The 19,806-nt window shown below is 47.4% G+C and overlaps 1 protein-coding gene across 7 annotated transcripts in view; it reads left to right on the top strand.

The window, feature by feature from the left end:
* Nucleotides 1–19,806, top strand: part of MYO16 (myosin XVI) — a 697,134-nt gene that overhangs the window by 492,370 nt on the left and 184,958 nt on the right. For all 7 annotated transcript variants that reach the window (XM_070048580.1, XM_051849982.2, XM_051849978.2 and 4 more), the window contains 2 exons: nucleotides 7,235–7,387; nucleotides 11,874–12,074. In XM_070048580.1, coding sequence (XP_069904681.1) covers nucleotides 7,235–7,387; nucleotides 11,874–12,074 — 354 coding nt within the window. The remainder of the gene's footprint in view (nucleotides 1–7,234; nucleotides 7,388–11,873; nucleotides 12,075–19,806) is intronic.

Genomic DNA, 19,806 nt, shown 5'->3' with positions numbered 1-19,806 from the left:
TTCAATCACATCTGCATATTAGAATCACCTGGAAGGCTTTTAAACTAGATCAATGTCTGGGCCCCCCTCTGATTTAATTGGTTTGGGGTCAGGCCCAGACATGGCCCTTTTTTAGAAAGCTCCCCTGTTAATTCCAGCGTGCACATAGAATTGAGATTCACTGTCTAGTGCCTGGGGCTGTGCCTGCAGCTGGAGTCAGCTTTAATTAATCTCCCACTTTAATTCTGTGATGTATATGTCATGCTCTATTTTATTTTTGCCTCAGATGTATTTCACTGAGTAATAAAAATAAAGGGAGAACAGTTGGTAGAAATTTACTCAAGAAATTAAGTTTGTCATTAATACAGATGACGGGCCATCTGGATAAGCAGTGCGGTTCTGTAACTAAAGAGTGTTTTCAAGGGGCGCATAATTTTTATCATTAAACCCGTTAGCAACGGCATTTAATGTACAAAGCATGTATTTTAATTAGAGAAGGGTGCATGCTAATTAAGCAGTTACTCAATAATTATTCATCATCGCTTGTGAATCCTCTCCTTTCACCCACATTCGGATTGACCTGGAGGAACACCTGGAGGTCTATTGCAGCCCAAACAGAATTCTGAGGGTAGAGAGAAGCAGCAGAAATAATGGTCTCTAACCTGGGTTGCGTGCAGAATTCTCCGCTCCATCTTCCTCTGATTATGTTGAGTACATTAGTTAATGCACCCACACCCACACACACATGCACACACACACACACACGCAGTCCCGTGGAACAAAATGAAGAGCCAGCGGGTCGCGATTTCTGCAGCGTGTGGTGGAGTGGTTGGTGGCATGCTTGCTTTTCAGCTGGGTACCTGACTCTGGGAGGGGTCTGTGCTATGAACGTGGGCAGTTTTGAAGTTCTTGCAGCACCACAGCTGTGCTTTAACTTCGGCACAGGCCGTCAGTGTTTTGAACGCTTTAGAACAGGGAAAGGCGAACTTTTGGTAACGCATTGTAATGAATTCCTTGCACCTCGCCCCTGAACTGTACATGGTCCTGGTGATTCACTGCGCCACTCAGCCTTTGCTTTCCCCTGTTAGAAATACAAATATAGATTTAGTTCCAGAAAGCAGCGCTGTAATAAAAGCTACACGCTGAAATTCAGTCCACAGGCTATTCGGTTTTATACTTCAAACTGGAATGTTCCCTGTGGGATTTTAATAAATTACTTTAGGATTTTTTTTTCCATTCCGGAATACAAAGAACATGATGTACAATAAAAGGCCCAGGTATATTGTAAAGGTCATCGCATGCCACAAAAACGAACAGCCACAGGACACAGCCGCTTAGAAGTGTTAGAAGTTCAATCGAGGCTCTGTGTTTTATGAAGCGTTTTGACCAGGAGAGTCGTAAATTGGGTTGCTCCATCCCGAGCCGGAGGCCAGATCACGGAGAGTGAGCTGACGGGGGCCAGATCTTCAGAACCTCCTGGGACGGGAGGGGGCATGGGGCACCTGGCCCTCCGCGGTCTCCCACTCCGGGTGGCCTCCTCTGCCTTCGTGCCCAGTGTCACCGTCTTGATGAACCCAGGGAATCAACCCAGGGAAGCCAGTGTTCCGTCTAGTAAGATACTCAAGGAAACGTCTACCACAGCTGTGTTCTGTTATGGAAGGGCTCCGAGCAGGCACATCGGGCCCCAGGTGGTTGGCCCGACAGTCCAGGCTGGGGGTCTCGGTCAGGCAGAGATGCAGACCACCTGCGGTGCGAGATGCGGGGCCCGTTCTATTCATGTGTTGGGGGCATGCACGTCCCCCCGCGTACTTCCCGTCAGAGGGTCTCAGAAGGAGAATCAGTCACGGCTGTTTCTCTGGCATCCTGGGTGAGCCTGCTTTGCCCTTGGCTGTTTCATGTGTAACGGACAGCACCTTGCTCTCCATGGCTTGACCAGTCTGTTCCTTCAAATACACTGCACTCATGGACACTGCCCTTGCTACCTCTGATCTCACTCCCGAAGGCCAGATCTCTGTGTGTTTTCTCGAGGGACTCAGCAATGGGCAGAGTTACAATGTACAGGTCCCGGGATCAGAAACTTCCCGATAGTTCCCTTCCATGAAAAGAGGTCATTTATGTCCTGTCGGTTTGCTGTAAGTATTCACCTGTCTTAATAACTTTATAGCATTTGCTATTCATGAGTCACAAAGTTGCCTAGTGATAAGGGAGTTCAGTAAATTATTAGATGGAGGGAACACATAGAAATACTGGTTGTGGTGCTGTGGCGTAGCAGGTAAAGCCGCCGCCTACAGTGCTGGCATCCCATATGGGCACCGGTTCGAGTCCCAGCTGCTCCTCTTCTGATCCAGCTCTCTGCTATGACCTGGGAAAGCAGTAGAAGATGGCCCAAGCCCTTGGGCCCCTGCACCCATGTGGGAGACCTGGAAGAGGCTCCTGGCTCCTGGCTTCAGATCAGCCCAGCTCTGGCCATTGTGGCATTTGAGGAGTGAACCAGCAGATGGAAGACTTTCTCTCTGCCTCTCACTCTTGCTTCTCTAACTCTGTTTTTCAAACAAATTAAAAAAAAAAAACTGTTTTTGAAGCAAAGCGAAATAATTTAAAATATTTCAATTTTTCCTAACAACAATCTTTATTTCTGTTATATTGAGGATTGATTGAAGTGCCAAGTAATCGTATTACTTGAACAGTAGTGATATTATTGTGGACAGATACCACATAGTTTTGAAGGGAAAAAGTTTATCTTTCAAACCATTGCTAGGTAACACAATTGCAGTAGGAAAAGATACACACATATTTATGTCCTGTAGATTAAGGTACGCACACAGATGTGTATCCTGTTGGATGAGTTAGATGCATATGCTATGGGATAAAAACACATTTATATCCTAGAGGGTAAGTTACACACAGATTTATATGTTGTAGGATAAGATGCACACATATTTGTATCCTGTAGGATATGTTACACACAGATACGCATCCCATAGGATATCCGGGATATATACATCCATAGCCCATAGATTACATAGATTTATATGTTGTAGGATAAGATGCACACATATTTATATCCTGTAGGATATGATACACACAGATATGCATCCTCTGGGATAAGTTACACACGATTTCTATGCTGAGGATATGATGGGTGCAGATGCATATGCTGTAGAACGAGATGTGCGTAGATTTGTACGCTGTAGGGTAAGAAAAATACTTGTCTGCTGTTGGGTTACAGTATACGTAGATGTATATGGTACAGGATACAGGAAGAGTAAGGTCGTGTGGGGTATGATAAAGGTTTGCATGCTATGGGGTATGATAAATGCGAATTTACAGGCTGTGGGATATGATACACACAGGTTATAGTTGTAGACAAGCAGATTTATGTGCTGTAGGGTAAGGTAAACAAAGATCTAAATGATGTAGGGGATGATACACATACATTGACATGCAATAGGGGGTGATAAACATGGATTTATGATGTTGTAGAGTGAGACAAATGTAGATATCTATACCATAGGATAACAGAAACATAGATGCATATGCTGTAGGATATGATACAGGTTTATAAGCTGTAGGATAGGATGAACAATGATTTAGATGGCAGAGGATAAACATATATTTATGTGCTGTAGGAGAAGATAAACATGCCTTCAAATAAGCCAGTTACAGATGTCTGTGCTGGTGGGTATGACAGACGTGGGTGTGTGTGCTGTAGAATGTGATGAACATAGATGCATATGCTGTAGGATATGGAAGGCTTGGATTTATACGCTGTAGGATAAGATGAACACAGATTTTTATGCTCTAGGATGTGATAAACATGGATTGATCTGGTGCTGTAGGCTCAGACAGACACAGTTTATAGGCTGTGGAGTAAGATAAATGGATTTCCTGCTGGAGGATAAGATAGCGTGGAAGTAAGCGTGAGGATCTGGGTCCAGTGACATCGCTTACTTCTGATGGAGTAACTCGTGGGAACGGGCGTGCCAGGCCACACCGTGAGAGGGAAGACAGAACTGCTCGTGTGACACTTAAATACTGACGGCCTTCCCTCTCTTTGCCAACTGTAATAGAAAATATTGGTTTGTGTCGATATTGAATTGTGTTTGCCTTAAGAGCAACACGTATGTTTAGTGTCTTCTATGATATATTCTTATCTAAAGTGACTGTGTTTTTCGTTCATAAATTGATCACTGGAAGTGTGCTTATAAGAAAAATTTAAATAAGGTTTTACAGCTTTATATACATCTCCTGACATCTAGCTGTTGAGGAACAGAGAGGAACGATTCTCATTAATTACTAGCCAAAGAAATTAGAAGGGTGAAAATTCTAGAAATCCAGGGATCACAGGTGGAGTGGAGGGAGAGGAACGTGACTCAAAGAGAGATTCTGACTTTAAACAAATTGCCAGTGTTTCAGGTTTTAAAACGGCTCTGAAGCAGCACGGCCAGGCGCCAGTGTGATTTTAGCTGAGGTCTGGCTGTGTGGTGGACACATGAGGGTGACTTAGGCTACAGAAGTTAGCTACCTCTGGATTTACAGAAACTGCGTTTTACTGGGAAGTCATAGATGCTGGAAAAGCAATGAGAAGTAGCAGTAGGCTTAGGCCATCAGCTTTTGACCTGGAGCTAAGAATCCTTGTTATTGTTTGGGTGTCAGTATAAAATAATTATTAATTATTATTAATTATTGATTATTGATTATTGATCAATTTGAAAGGCAGAGACACAGAGCGCTCATCCACGGGTTCACTTCCCAAATGCTTGCCAATAGCCAAATGTGGCATGGGAGATTGGAGGTCAATCCATGTCTCTCACATGTACTGGGGGGACCCAGTAACCTGAGCCATCACCCGTTGCCTTTCAGGAAGCTGGATCAGATGTGGGGTGCAGACTGGAACCCATGCACTCTGATATGGGTGCCGGCATCCCAAGTGGTGACAGATGTGGCAGTGGTTAACCTGCCACAAACACTTGCACCAATAAATGATACTTAGATTTTTATTTTTAGTATTTAAGGGATATTCCAGAAGGGCCTGGGAAAATGCACACTATGAAAAATGTTTATTATGAAAACATTTTGAAATCTATATGTAGTTTTTTCATAATATGTATTTTCCATATGCTTTTTGAAATTCCTTTTATGCTTGAACTTCAAAACTTTGTTCCAAAATAAGCCCGTCTTTTAATCCCATCTTCAACAAAATGCATCAACTGCTGTTTTATTTGGTATATTTTCACTGTACTATTGTTCTCCGCCTATTATCTCAGTAATGAAAGAGGTCTCTATGTTAATCACCAGAACAGAGAGGCTACTGCAGGCCTGCCATCATCTCACACACTGCTCACCCTGTTTTTGACGGGGTTTGAGCCGTCTACACCTACTCACGCGATCCTGGCCTCACAAGGGGCCAGCCCTGGTGAGGACAAGGAAGGGAAGTCTAAAGCAAGTCACCCCCGTCTCACAACAGACCAGCGTGCTGCGCTCTGGTGGGGTTTGTGTCTTTCCTGGAATCTCTGTGTCTGAGACGTCTCCATCCCAAGACTCCCGTACTCTTCCCTCCTCCTGAGTAGCTGGACCTGTGAGGAAACACCAGCTTCCTTCCGTGTGCAGGAATTTGGCAGTGCGTCAACAGCCACACTCCATGGCAGGGGCAGAGCCCCATCCGAGCACCAAACCTTCCCTGACGGGGGTCACGTGGCAGCTGGGACTTCAGGGATGTGGCCACATGGGCACAGAGGAGACAGGCGCTCCCGGGAGACGGGCTCTCAAATGCCTCAGAGGAGCTCCTGTGCGCGAGAGCCGACCCCAGGCACGGGGAAGGCTCTTTCTTTCCACTGGGACTAGTTATTCCAGACGAGTGTTCTTTACACAGGCTCTGGCATTTTCATTATATGAATACAGGATGTTTCGTGTTAAAAATAATCCTCGATGTCCTTCCCTACACAGATGAGCTCTAATTTCCGTGGAAACGTTCTATCAGTTGCTTTCCTCTGTGCACGCGTGCTCGTCCGTCAGTACTTGGAGCGAGGTCCTGAGCTCTCGGCATCCTCGCCGGTGTCTGGGTGCTGCGTGGTGGGCACGGGGGCTCAGGGCGTGGCTGAGGAGCACCAGGTGCTGAGACTGGATGAGCTCCCCAAAGCAGTGGGTGCAGCGAGCAGAGCTAGGGCTGCAGGGTGAGCTGTGCACACTGCAGGTGGAGAGGGCTGGTGGGTGGAGGGCGACAGAGGCCAGCGGGGCGGGCATCCGGGTGAGGACGTGACCCAGGAACGCAGAGGAACCAGCACTGTCAGAAAAGTGAACACGCGAGAAGGGCACCTTTCCAGCGGCTGCCAGAAGGCATCTCGGGTGAAGTCGTGGAGCAAACGTTTTAGGAGCCTGATTCCAGGGGCAGTGGAGAGGGATGAGGGAGAGTAAGCACAGATGAGGATTTCTTAGTGTTTTTTTTTTCTGATATAAAAGGAATCAGAAAAGTGAGAGAGAAACCTAGAGGGTAAATAAGATCTTATTTTGGTTGGCTTTAACTTGTGTTTATTTAAAAATAATAGTTGAAGGTGAAGAAAATTTCATTATTTAAGATTAAGAAATTAAGACTTGACAATTCAGAAATAACATCTTGATTTGCTGGTGATGGGTCTGTCCTTGTGGGAAGAGGAACCATTAGCAGCTGAAGGGTTATAGGAAAACATTTTTGCAAGAAAAAAGGATTTTTTTTTGTCTTTTGAAAAAGAAAAAAAAATTGCAAAAAAAAACCTTTCTGATAAAGAAAAGTGTTTGTGTTTGTGCAAAAATAGGTAGATAAATACATAAATAAATGACGTTTGGTCATGAGTGCTCAGGGAAGCCCCACGTTCATTCCAGGAGCCTGCCCGGCAACCGGGAGTGCGCAGTGCGAGCAGTGTTCCTCTTGTCTCTGCGATCCTAGGGCAGCCCGGCTTTGGCCATCACTTGCTGCTGGGAGGACACACAGCTCTTCCTCTTGGAGTGATTTTTAAAGGCGCAAATCTATTTGAGACACAACATTTGCAACTTAATGCTGCGATCACCCTTTGTGTTGCTTGTAGCCTGTTCGTTTTAAATTGATCAGAGAACATGAAATGCAGCCGTAGCGCGTGGAACTCTGAGTTCTCAGGCTCCCAGGCGCTGTGTCTCGATGGGCTGATGGCTGTGGACGTCCCCCCATGAAGCTGTGTCGTTGAACGCGTGGGTCTGGGCTGCCTTGCCATCCTGTGAACTGCTGTCTCTCTCCCCACTGTAGCTCTGTGTCAACATGACCAACGAGAAGATGCACCAGTATGTCACCGAAGTGCTTTTTCTACACGAGCAAACAGAATGTGTACAAGAGGGAGTTGCCATGGAAACCACATATTCCCCTGGGAACCAGACTGGAGTTCTGGATTTTTTTTTCCAGGTATTCATATAATATAATTAGATACTTAACAGGATACATGCATTTAAATATACTGGAGACAAAGCATTTTCTTTCAGGAGGCCTGTTTCTAAGATATGTATGAGATTCTGTGACACATTGTAAACTTTTAAAATCTGTTGAGAAGCTCAGCTGTCTTGTTCTAAAGGGGTCTATGAAGAATCATCAGTTCATTGAAGGGACAAGAAGCATCTCGCTAATTTGATATAAAAAAAACTCAACATTGTTTATCCAACATGGCTGAAATTCTGCTAGCAGTTACGAGTGCCCGAAGTATAAAATCCATTCTGTGGTAAAATAAATACCTAAGGTGAATACCATAAAACAAATTTATAGTTACCTGTTTTCATTGATCTTCAAAGTTTATAAAATTTAGATTTGGAAAAATTGACAGCAAGATATCTACGTGCTTAGATACTATTTAAAATGAAGAGTCTTTGCCCATCAGCTGTTTGTGCGCTCATTGTTTCGACTCTGCAATGTAAAACTTTGCCGTAATATCTCTGTCAGATAAAAACCCATCGTAAAACAGCCGTCCCTCTTTATCGACGTGGGAAGACAGCCTATGGATTTTCCCATATCTCCAGACACTTGCATCTGAAACCAGCATTCAGCTGTTGAGAGGGCACCGTGTTTCACTTTCTGCTCTCTGTTTCTATGGAGGTAGATTTCTCAGGTGCAGCATTCTGTGTCTGCTCTGTACTTCGGTTCCTGGTAGCAACTTGTCAGTGGCACATTCATCACTGAAGAAGCCCTCTTTTTGCAGACAGCCGTCCGTCGTCAGGACGTACATGGCACAACATTCCTCTCTTGAAGGTCTGAAATGCCTTCCACTGACACAGCGTGTACTCAGCGGTCAGTGGGAAGTCTTGGGCTTCCACCACCCTCGTTCGAGCTCACTGTTCTGTCCTGGACTGTTGGACCTTACACCGCTTATCATGCTTGGGGTTTCATCCTTGGAACAGTTACTTTAACAGTGGGACCCTCGTCCCAGTGAGTTGAAAAGAAGGTGGACATTTCTGGCTCCCTTTCTTTGACACCCATTAAAATTGGTGAGCAACACACAAAGCAAGGGGTGAACCCTGCTCTGTTTTTTTTTTTTTTTAATCTATAAACATGGAGGTCTGTCTACCAGGCAAGCGTTTTCTCTATAATACAGAGCAAACTTACTGTTTCTTTTCTAGAAATCCTAACCCACTACTCTTCACCAACATTTGTAAGATTTGCAAGGGCCATGGTTGCATTTGAGGGATTATGTATTTATTTTATGTCCTTGAAGGAAGCTACTCACTCAGGTTCTTGCCACACTCCCCTGATGTATATTCTGTTTTGTTGGCTTCTGTGGCTTGTTGATGCCTTTTGCTGTTGAGGTGAAACTGCTTATAATAACATTCCACTCACAGCACCACAATTCAGTCTCTCCTGAGCCTTGACTATTGAAGAAACTGAAGGCCGCTAATTTTTTTCTTATGATTTATTTCCCCCTGTTCTATTTTCTTCTTCAGACATTTCCACAGGTTTCCAAAGTCTAGAAGACTGGTCCCCACCATTCTGTCATGGCTTTAATTCAAACATCTAGCAAACATAACACAAAAGGGTTTTTAAAATTATTGGTTTGTTTAATATTTTGAGAGGCAGAGAGAGAAAGACACAGAGAGACAGAGGGCATGCTCCTGTCTTCCGTCTCTCTCTGAATGCCTGCCATAAATGGACTATGCCAGGCTACAGCCAGGAGCCAGGAGCTCAGTGCACGTCTTGTGTGTGGGAGTCAGGGACACCAGTACTTGAGCCGTCGCTTGGTCCCTCCTGGGATCTGCATTAGCAGGAAGTTGGAGTCAGGAGCTTGGGCTGGAAACAGTATGAGGTGCGAGCATCCTACGGGGTGTCTCAGCTCTGTACCAAACAGCCGCCCACACACAGATTTCTTAAACATTTGGAGACAGTACAAATTATGATGCTTACAAATATCTTGCTAGAAACCAGTGCCTCTTCCTGGAAGCATATCAGCTTGGTTTCTCGGGCAGCGTGATTTAGCAGTCTTTGGCCTCTTCTCTTGTATTACATTGGGGCCCAATCTGTGAAACTCTGAAATACCCATGACAGACCTTACCAACAAGTAAGCACCCTCGGCCCCAAAGAGGAGCTGTGTCACAGCCCCCAGGGTGCAAATGCACTGTAGACGGCCTTGGAGCAGCTGGTGCGTCCTGTTCCACCTGCTGGATGTGCGTGCGCATGTGTGTGTGTGTGCTTGTGTGTGCATGTATGTGACTGAGTAACGGCATGTGGAGAAGACTTGACATGACAGGACACACAGGGCCATGGATGCTGGAATGGCCTGCGACTATAGTGTCAACAGTGTACTTACTCTCGAGCAAATCCATTGCTATAAAGGGAAATAAACAGCCTGCGCCGTGGCTCACTAGACTAATCCTCCACCTGCAGCGCCGGCACACCGGGTTCTAGTCCCGGTCGGGGCGCCGGATTCTGTCCCGGTTGCCCCCCTTCCAGGCCAGCTCTCTGCTGTGGCCCGGGAGTGCAGTGGAGGATGGCCCAAGTGCTTGGGCCCTGCACCCCATGGGAGACCAGGAGAAGTACCTGGCTCCTGCCTTTGGATCAGCGCGGTGTGCCGGCCGCGGCGGCCACTGGAGGGTGAACCAACGGCAAAGGAAGACCTTTCTCTCTGTCTCTCTCACTGTCCACTCTGCCTGTTAAAAAAAAGGGAAATAAACAATGGTTGCTTTTTGAAGCACCTCGTACATGACCAGTCCTTGGCAGGCTCCTGGCACAGCCTCTCTGCTTTGGGACCACTCCCCACCAGTTGTGGAGACCTGGACCTCGCCTCTGAGCTCTTCGCGGGGACTCTGCCTGGGTCCCGGGCTGATCTCAGCCATACGGAGCTGCCTGTTGGTCTAACACACTCAGCCTCCCGCTTTCTTCTCCAACTTTCCTCCCGTGGAGCCTCCCTTCTGTGTTAGCGACAGCAGTCTCTCCAGCTGTGGGTGTCTTGGCGTGAAGTGGGTGAGCTGATCTGGCAGAGCTGTCTCATGCTGCTCTCCACCCCACCCATCCTTCCTCCCGCTCTTCCCAGCCAGACCTTGGGTTTCTCAGGCCGGAAGTGCCATCCTCATCGCCAGACAGCGGACTGTAGCTGCAGCTTCCACATCTGCGGGATCAACCAACCTCAGAACAAAGCCGTCTAAAGAAAATTGCATCTGTTCTGGACATGTACACGTGTCTCCTTCCTGTTCTCATTCCCTAAGCAATGCAGATAACCACTCCGTACATGGCGCTCACTTTGTATTAGATATCAGAAGCAATCTACAGAGAGGGTAGAGGACTGCAAGGGTTGTAGGCAAGCTCTCCCCCAAGTTATAGAAGGGACTGGAGCATTGGAGGATTTTGGTGCCCTTGAGGCTTCCTGGAACCAATCCCTCCCCATGTGGGTCTGGGGGGAGGGCTCATCTCCAAACACTGCCCTCTGCCTGCCAGCCCCCACCATGGTGGTTCTTTCTCCTGGTTGGCACTAAGCCGGTTCTTTCCCACATCCACTCCCTGTGCTGGCAACTCCTACAGCCTTCTGAACACTGAATACAGTCTTCAGATTTTTCTTCCTATTAGCAAAGAGACTCAAAAAGCCTTAAGACAACCAGAGCATTTAAGATACAAGGAAATGGCCTTCTAGTCACCAAAAATGACACTACGAAAATTCTTCTCACAGTGTTCTATATGAGAGAAAGAAGTATCAGACTGTCACATTGTTAGGCAGCATTTTATTTCAAATGAGATTAATTTTAAATTGTTGCTTGCAGCTCACACACACACGGCCGTGAGTAAAAATAGAAGGTATTAAAAGCAAAGACTGATTCATTTTCTGAGTCTCTACATGAATATACTAAAATATAAATGAACATGCGCATACATGAACAAAAAATAAAAAGTAAGTAATAGAAGAAAAGCTCCCTCTTCTTAACTTTCAGCAGCCGTCTGAATGTCAGTCTTTGTTGGAAATAAATGTTAGAGAAACACTTGCCCTTCTCAGTGGGATTTTACCACAATTTTGGTGACTGGATATCATTGTGGGTTTTTTTGTTTGATGGTTCTTGTCCCATATGAATTTAGGGTAGGAAAAAATTAGGGTTTTCAAGTAGACTAAAATTGTATTCTGCTTGTTAAGATGAGAGTATACTTTTTAAATTACTCCGGTGTTGTAACAACACTAAAATACATTTTTCACTTGTGTGTTTATTCAGCTATTCAGCAAATGCTGCTCAGCACCTCTGTGCTGGGTGGTCAGAATACAACAGCGAGAAAACTAGAAGTGCATTAAAAGCAAAGACCAGTTGATTTTCTGAGTATCACATAATAATCTGAGTATCGCATAATAATAAATAAATGAACATGGGTGTACCCCAGCAATATTAGCAAGTTACGTCATGGAAGAAAACCTCTGTCTCTTCTTAACTTTCAGAAGCCCTCTGGATTTCTGTCCTTGTTGGACGAAGAGAGTCAAACGATTTGGTCGATGGAATCAAACCTGCCCAAAAGGCTGCAGAGCCTGCTGGACTCGGCCAGCACGCACGCAGTGTACTCCCCCACGAAGGACGGGAACGGCAACGTTGCCCTCAAGGACCCCGGCACGGCGTTCACCGTCATGCACTACGCGGGGAGGGTGAGTGAAGCAGCGGCGTGGTGACAGCGTGCTCCGGGGGCCCAGGGGCCCAGGGCCAGGCTTCCGTGCCTTCCGTATTGTAGGGTGCGTTATTTTGGTCGATGGAAGCTGGGTGAACAGCCTACAACATTCCACTTTGCTAAGCTCTTTCCCTTTAGCCTGTTAGGAGTGCACGTCGTGGGGTTGGGTAATGAGCAGGCTGCGAGGTCCTTCTCATGACAGCCCCAGTGACAGCTTGATAGGAGCAAAGGCCCTGGGCTGAGTCCAGAGAGCTCTGCCTCCCAGTGGTGGAGGGGGAGGTGGTTTTGTGATACAGATGTTGAGCTTCTGGGTTTGCTTCTCTGGAATTTTTAGTGTTTTTTTCTTAAGGCAGTCAACCCAAGAAAGACAGCTATGTTGAGATCCCTTTCCATTCTCTGAACTCTGGAAAACACTTCTTTCTCCCAAGCCTCCCAGGACTTCCTCCCACCTGGACGGAGGTGGTCCTTAGTCTTGACTGGCATCAGGCTGCTCCAATCAGGTTGCATCAGCTCCCACGACCTACCTGTACTTCTGAGCAGTCAAGCCTTCCATCCAGGGCTTTTTTTTTTCCTAATCTGCTTGGTTTTTCTGCATTTCCCAACCCCATTAAACTCTCTCACACCCAATCTCAAAGCATGCCTCTGAACAAGATCCCATCTCATCCACTTTTTAAGCTCAAGTCCATGTCCCTGTATCCTCCGTCCAGCTCCCATCTAGAGCTAGCATCTCCACCTTTGAATTTGTAGCCCTTCTTTCCCACGTTGACACTGTTCATATGAACTGGAGGGGCCAGGTCTCGAGTCAGTGTATTCTGGAAACGCCAAACACGGAGAAGCACAGAGAACCCAAACGCAGAAAGCATTGTCCCTGTCCTCAAATAGGGGAGAGCATATTCATATGCTAATATTACTCATATAACACTGTTCACATGTGTATACCGTACTATTGGGAAGAAAGCAATTATTTAACTAAAAAAAAGTGTAAGTGCGTTGCTCATAGGCAGTGCACTCTGACCTGGATTGCGAGAGTCAGTTGGAGCTCACTGATGGTGAAAGAGGGTGTGGTGTGGGTATCACTCAGGATCTGGCTGCGTGGGATGAATCCCCCATAGCCTTTATGTGGTGTATAATTTAGTGCAGGGGAATAATTGTTGGTGTCCCTAAGCTGAAAGTTCAGAAATACCCTTGAAACCACAGCACAGAACCGAGCTACCGAGGCAGGTCGGGCGTCAGCCTGCAGCAGGATGCCTCCCGCCACAGCCACAAGCTTCTGCCACTGCTGCTGAGCTCTGCGACCTCCTGCCCACTGGGAACGTCCGTCCCCTCGACTCCACACCAGGAAGCCAGTGACGGCTCAGGGGCTCTTTGGGCTGGAGAGGAAGCAAGCATCTGTGTAGACTCACCCAGGCAAAGAGCAGAAACCGCAGCAGGTGGACCCCACCACGTCCACCTTCTAAACCCTCTGGTGGTGCTGGCCTGGCGGAAGCTAAAGAACAGCCTTGGTCCAGCGGTAGAGGAATCTGAGAAGGTAGCCTTCTCACTGTCCAACCCCTGGGCTGCAAAAGCCACCTACAGTAGCCAGGGACCATTCTTCAGTTCCTACCCATGTAAGAAGTTCAGTGATGTACAGAAAGCATGGTAGTGGGCGTGGCTACAAAGCTTGTGTTTGGCCAATCACGATTCAATGTGCCTGGACTGCTGAGGACGTGTGCTCTTGACTGTTAACATGTGCAGTTCTTTTCTTTCCCCCAAGCCAAACCAAATGCACTTTACTAACGATTCTCTTCATACACAGTTATGGTATTTCAGGCAGGACAGTCATTCACAGAATCCAACAACATTCCTGCAATCGCAAAGCCACTCTAAAACCCAGAGAAGTGGTCATGTGATGCCCTGCACATGGGGCGTGCAGAGCGAGGGTGGACGTTTCACGGTTAGCGTGTTGCTTAACGACTCTTCCCAGGCCGAGCCCGGCTTTCTGGAGATGAGATGAGATGGCAGAGCGATGGATCTGATGATCTGCGATCCAGAAAGGGGGCGTTGCTGTTCCAAGGGACACATCTCCAGAGTGTCACCGTGAAGCCAGATGGCCTGCTGTGCTGGGCAGAATTAGAGGAAGGAGGGGGCTCAGCTCCCAGCAGGTCTCCTGATTGAGGGAGTGAGGCCCATGCTGAAGGCAGACAGGAGACAGAGGGCATAAAATTGAATTTATCTTTTGCTCATCACTGGGTTCCTGGGACCCCAGAGGAGGTCTCTGGCATCTACAAGGGCAGGGTGTTTTCCCCCCATCAGTCCAGCCTTGGAGCCATTCTGTTAGTGACCTGCGCCCCTTCCCCCAGAACAAGAATGAGCTGTCTACTGTGCTAGTACCTAGCTTATAAAATAAAGCAAAATTCTGCATTTTTATAAAACTTGATAAAAAGTTTTTCTGACTGTGCAGTCCCCAGAAGTGCGCAGTCATCAAGAACACACAGCTCCACTCAGCGTTCCCTGAGCCTGGTCCTTTACGGCACCTCTGTCTTCGGCAGGGCTGGTCCCACCTGCTGATGCCAGCCTCTCCCACTTCCCTGGGTATCTCCTCTCCCTTTTGTGCAGCAGCCGTGTGGGTTCTGGCTTTGCAGGAGCTGGCTTAGCAGGCAGCACTCCAGGTTTTCTCAGTTTCATCCTTCGCCTTGGCCTTGCCTCCCATCATCCCCTTCAGCCTTTCTCATGGGCCCGGTGGCAGCATGGCAGGGTGCAGGCGTTGGGCACAGGGATGCGTCAGGGAGTGGGCTGTGGTCAGCCCAGGAGTCATTCTCCCCTCTTCTTCACACTCCACTCAGGGTGCAGAGGTGCGGCAGTAAAGGAGAACGGGAGGATGTGATATGGGAGAGATCAGTAGGAAAGTCAAGGCGGTTTTAGAAATACTCAGTTAAGGCCTGAGCTTGAGCCTCGCAGGGGGACGAGAGGTGGCAGTGGAAAGGGAGAGGAAGCTGGGACTCTGCAGAGGGAGGCAGACGTAGCTCGGGACAGCGAGGGTTCTCCAGTGGCCACCGAGGCAGGATTGCATTATGTGTCCTGCAGAGCAAGAGAGGAAATCCTGGAGAATGAAGCAGTTTGGAAGGCCTGCCAGTAGATGTCGGATGTACTAAGTTGGGGGTGTTTTAACGGAAATTCGATTACAATGCTGAAAATACTTGATGCTGAGATAAAAGAGGCTGGTTGTTTGTAGACACCTGGTTATAGACCTGGAAATGTGTACCTTGATGGTTTTGCCCTGGAGAGGCATCAAGAAGATGGGGAAAAGACATTATTAGGAAGAGAAATATCGCAAACACCCTGAGAAAAGGAGGAGAGAAGGGGTAGATGGGCTGTGCAGCCCGGGTGATGTGGCTGGCAGTCAGGCCAACGTGCCCACTGCAGGAAACTGCGACATGATGTGTCACGGGTGCTTTGAGTGGTCAATGAGATGTGGAAGGGAAGCAGTGGGAGGTTTTATGTGTACATTCCTGGAGAGTTATTAACTTCCTCTTACATTTGAATGATTTAGCTTTAGAATTTACTTAGAGAAATAGGAATATTTTAGTCTTGTATTTAGATGTTTTAAATTTATATTTTCTTCATGTTAAATGTTATTTGAGTATGTAGGATTATTTTAAAGACTTATTTATTTAGTAGAGAGAGGAAGACAGAGAGAGACAGAGACAGAGACAGACAGAGAGACAGAGAGATATTCCATCCACGGATTCACTCCCTAAAGAGCTACATCAGCTGGGTCTGGGCCAGGCCAAAGCCAGGAGCCGGGAATTTCTTCCAGGTCTCCATGTGGGGCAGGGGCCTGAGGACTTGGGCCATCTTCTGCTGCTTTCCCAGGCTCATGGGCAGGAAGCTGGATCAGAAGTGGAGCAGTTGGCTCCCATATGGGATGCTGGAGCGGTAGAGGGCAGTTTAACCCATGGTGCCACAGTGCTAGCCCTCCGAATTATTTTGAAACTTACAAAAAATATAGTGATTTAGGGAGACCGTTTTCCTAAACGGATGCTACTGTAAGTGGGCGTGGACTTGACCCGCCGTGTAATTCTGATTGTGTGTTGGAAATGCACCAGATGTTTGACAGATGAGGGGAAATGTGCTTTGGAATCATTTTTTAAATTTATTTATTTGACAGATAGAGTTAGACAGTGAGAGAGAGAGAGAGAGAGAGAGATCTTCCTTCTATTGGTTCACCTCCCAAACGGCCGCCACAGCTAGAGCTACACTGATCCGAAGCCAGGAGCAAGGTGCTTCTCCTGGTCTCCCATGGGGTGCAGGGCCCAAGCACCTGGGCCATCCTCCACTGCACTCCCGGGCCACAGCAGAGAGCTGGCCTGGAAGAGGGGCAACCGGGACTAGAACCGGCGCCCATATGGGATGCCAGTGCCACAGGTGGAGGATTAACCAAGTGAGCCATGGCACTGTCCCCTGGAATCATTTTTAAAAATTATTTTAAGTCAGATTTTAAATAAAGTTATTCAACAGGTGCTTATATTTTCCATTTTGAATTTATTTGTTCTTTGACTATTTGGTGGGAAAACAACTAACAGTTTAAAATGATACAATTAGTTTACTACATTCAGATAGAAATACTGCAAGTCAGAGAAAATCAGTCGCTCAGTTGGGGCAGAGTCAAAAGCCTTGTAGAATCACGGATGTTCCTGTAGAAGCACCTTGATTTGTAAGCAAGCTTCCCACGTTTGGAGTCGACTTCCTGGTCTTATAAAAACCTTTCGTTCCCCAGCGTCGCACTAATGAGCCTCAGCCTGGGGACTCCCAGGGACTCGCTGAGTGTTGCAGTAGAGTCTGTGTAATCTGCGGCAATATTTCAGGACGTATGCCATTCACCTCGTCACACGCAGCTACACACACAACACGCATGTTGAACTGTTGCGTTTGGAGAAACAACACGACGGAACAGCAACACGTTCGGCATTTTGCAAAGCAAGGGGTGTGGAGAGCCTGTGGTTGTGCAGCTTACTTGGGACGGCAGGATGGGCACCCCGAGTAGATTTGACTGGCAGTGCTGCCCCACGGGAGCTCAGTGGCCCTGCGGCTTCTGGTTTATTTCTTGTCTGATCATCGGCGGGGTGGATGGGTGGGAGTCTGCGGGGTGCATGGGTGGGAGTCTGTGGGGTGGATGGGTGGGAGTCTGCGGGGTGCATGGGTGGGAGTCTGTGGGGTGGATGGGTGGGAGTCTGCGGGGTGGATGGGTGGGAGAGTCTGTGGAGTGGATGGGTGGGGGAGTCTGTGGGGTGGATGGGTGGGAGTCTGCGGGGTGCATGGGTGGGAGTCTGTGGGGTGGATGGGTGGGAGTCTGCGGGGTGCATGGGTGGGAGTCTGTGGGGTGGATGGGTGGGAGTCTGCGGGGTGGATGGGTGGGAGTCTGTGGGGTGGATGGGTGGGAGTCTGTGGGGTGGATGGGTGGGAGAGTCTGTGGGGTGGATGGGTGGGAGAGTCTGCAGGGTGGATGGGTGGGAGTCTGTGGGGTGGATGGGTGGGAGTCTGGGGGGTGGATGGGTGGGAGTCTGTGGGGTGGATGGGTGGGAGATGGCAGGGTGGATGGGTGGGAGAGTCTGCGGAGTGGATGGGTGGGAGTCTGTGGGGTGGATGGGTGGGAGAGTCTGTGGGGTGGATGGGTGGGAGTCTGTGGGGTGGATTGGTGGGAGGTGGCAGGGTGGATGGGTGGGAGGTGGCAGGGTGGATGGGTGGGAGTCTGTGGGGTGGATGGGTGGGAGTCTGGGGGGTGGATGGGTGGGAGAGTCTGCAGGGTGGATGGGTGGGAGTCTGTGGGGTGGATGGGTGGGAGTCTGTGGGGTGGATGGGTGGGAGTCTGGGGGGTGGATGGGTGGGAGAGTCTGCAGGGTGGATGGGTGGGGGAGTCTGTGGGGTGGATGGGTGGGAGAGTCTGTGGGGTGGATGGGTGGGAGGTGGCAGGGTGGATGGGTGGGAGTCTTCAGGGTGGATGGGTGGGAGGCTCTCTCTCACCACCCTGTGCTCCCACAGTGGGCTTGCGTGGCCTCTCCGTGGGTCATGGTTGCTCTGGTGGCGATGTCCAGCCCTGGCCTGTGCTGAAAACTCTGAGCAGGAGACGGGGCTGTGCCTGAGTCCTGTGTGGAGCAGAGGCCTGAAGGTGCTTTCAGGATTGCTTAAGCAGCCTGATGTGAATTTTAGCTGAAGATCTTTCCTAAACACATTTGAATTTTTCATTTCTCATAGGAGCGGCGCGTGCTTTTCAATCTCCATTACAGAAATATTTTTAAGTAAATGGGAAGAGGCTGTGCATGAAATATTAACAAGGTCTCATTAATGATCGTGAATCTGAATCAAAGGAGGCTTATGGGGTTTTTTAGTTGATTATTTGCTTTAGCAAATTTTACATCATATATGGGATCACCTATTTTAGGGGTGGCTCTTACATGTGTTCTGCTGATTTAAATGACTGAAGAGCATTAAATCCAGAAGTGTGTCTAATTTTATTGGCTTTTCAAATTAAGAATCTTGAAGTGCAGGTGAATTATAGCTGGCAGAAGACATTGGCTCTTAGAGGAGCCGAGTTCCCATCAAAGTGATTCTAAACTGCCGCTAATAGGAAGTAGTATTTTAAAGTTCCTAAATTTTGATGTGCAAAAAGTGAATAGATTAAGAGATAAAAAAGCAATCTGAGGTAATAAAAAGAAAACGAATGAAAATATAAATCAAAGTGAATCATGCAGTATAACACACGTATGTATGTGTGTCTATATGTGTGTCTATGTACGTATGTATATGTGTCTATGTGCGTATGTATGTGTCTGTGTGCATATGTATGTGTGTCTATATGTGTATGTATGTGTGTATGTATGTCTATGCGCGTATGTATGTGTGTCTATGTGCATATGTTTGTGTGTCTATATGTGTATGTATGTGTGTCTTGTGTGTGTGTCTATATGTGTATGTATGTGTGTCTATATGTGTATGTATGTGTGTCTGTGCATATGTGTGTATGTCTATGTGCATATGTATGTGTGCCTATGTGCGTATGTTTGTGTGCCTATATGTGTATGTATGCGTGTCTATGTGCATATGTTTGTGTGTCTATATGTGTATGTATGTGTGTCTATATGTGTATGTATGTGTGTCTATGTGTGTATGTTTGTGTGTCTATATGTGTATGTATGTGTGTCTATATGTGTATGCATGTGTGTCTGTGCATATGTGTATATGTCTATGTGCATATGTATGTGTGCCTATGTGCGTATGTTTGTGTGCCTATATGTGTATGTATGTGTGTCTATGTGTGTATGTATGTGTGTCTATATGTGTATGTATGTGTGTCTATGTGTGTATGTATGTGTGTCTATGTGCATATGTATGTGTGTCTATGGGCGTATTTATGTATGGTGAGGCTCTTGTCTGTTGTCTGGTCATGAGATCCTTGTTTGAAGTGTTTATTGCAGTCACTTCTTTTTGCTAGCATAAAGCAGTTCCTTTTGGGTAAGGACTTACTTCTCCGTGTCCGGTTACGATGGCCGGAATGGTTTACGTGCACCAAGTTGTCAATCTTGCTCTCACCTGCCTATGTTTTAGCTCCATCTGTCCTCAGACACTTGGGCATTGCACTGGGTCAAATGCTGGTCTCCCAAAACATACCTCCTTGGAAGCTGTGATGGGGATCTGCTTGGAGAAGGGGCCTGTGTGTCTGTAACCAATTTAAGGGA

Source organism: Oryctolagus cuniculus, chromosome 9 (genome assembly GCF_964237555.1).
Source record: "Oryctolagus cuniculus chromosome 9, mOryCun1.1, whole genome shotgun sequence".
NCBI classification, from domain to species: Eukaryota; Metazoa; Chordata; class Mammalia; order Lagomorpha; family Leporidae; genus Oryctolagus; species Oryctolagus cuniculus.
This window is presented reverse-complemented; position numbering and strand designations above follow the sequence as displayed.